At 35.8% G+C, this 419-nt stretch overlaps 1 protein-coding gene across 1 annotated transcript in view; it reads right to left on the bottom strand.

The window, feature by feature from the left end:
- Window positions 1–137: 137 nt before the first annotated feature.
- The window catches only part of EMH_0087970 (uncharacterized protein), a gene marked incomplete at both ends in the record, with an annotated part of 1,088 nt that continues 806 nt past the window's right edge, over window positions 138–419 (bottom strand). The window contains one exon of the mRNA XM_013501228.1: window positions 138–307. Coding sequence (XP_013356682.1) covers window positions 138–307 — 170 coding nt within the window. The remainder of the gene's footprint in view (window positions 308–419) is intronic.

A 419-nucleotide genomic window follows, 5' to 3' on the forward strand; every position in this document is an offset into this window, starting at 1 on the left:
GCTGCTGCTGTGCAGCATAAAAACAATAAATTAATAAATTTATTTATTTTATTTATTTATTTATTTATTTATTTTTTATTTTTTGTTTTTTTTTTGTTTTGTTAGAGACAAACAACCCATACAGCCATCGGCTGCTGCTAGCGAGGTGCAGCACAGCTACAACCACCGTACTGCTGCTGCTGCTGCTGCTGCTGCTGCTGTTGTTGCTGCTGCTGCTGCTGCTGCTGTTGCTGCTGTTGCTGCTGCTGCTGCTGTTGCTGTTGCTGTTGCTGCTGTTGTTGTTGCTGCTGCTGTTGGGGTATTTGTGCTGTATGAAGGCCGCAGCAGATTGATATAACTAAGAAACAGAAGAAATAAAAAACAAAGAAAATAAAAAATAAAAAAAAAAAAAAAAAAAAAAAAAAAAAAAAAAAAAAAAA

The sequence above is a fragment of the Eimeria mitis genome, genomic scaffold, assembly GCF_000499745.2.
Source record: "Eimeria mitis Houghton genomic scaffold, Emh_scaff6534, whole genome shotgun sequence".
Taxonomy (NCBI): Eukaryota; Apicomplexa; class Conoidasida; order Eucoccidiorida; family Eimeriidae; genus Eimeria; species Eimeria mitis.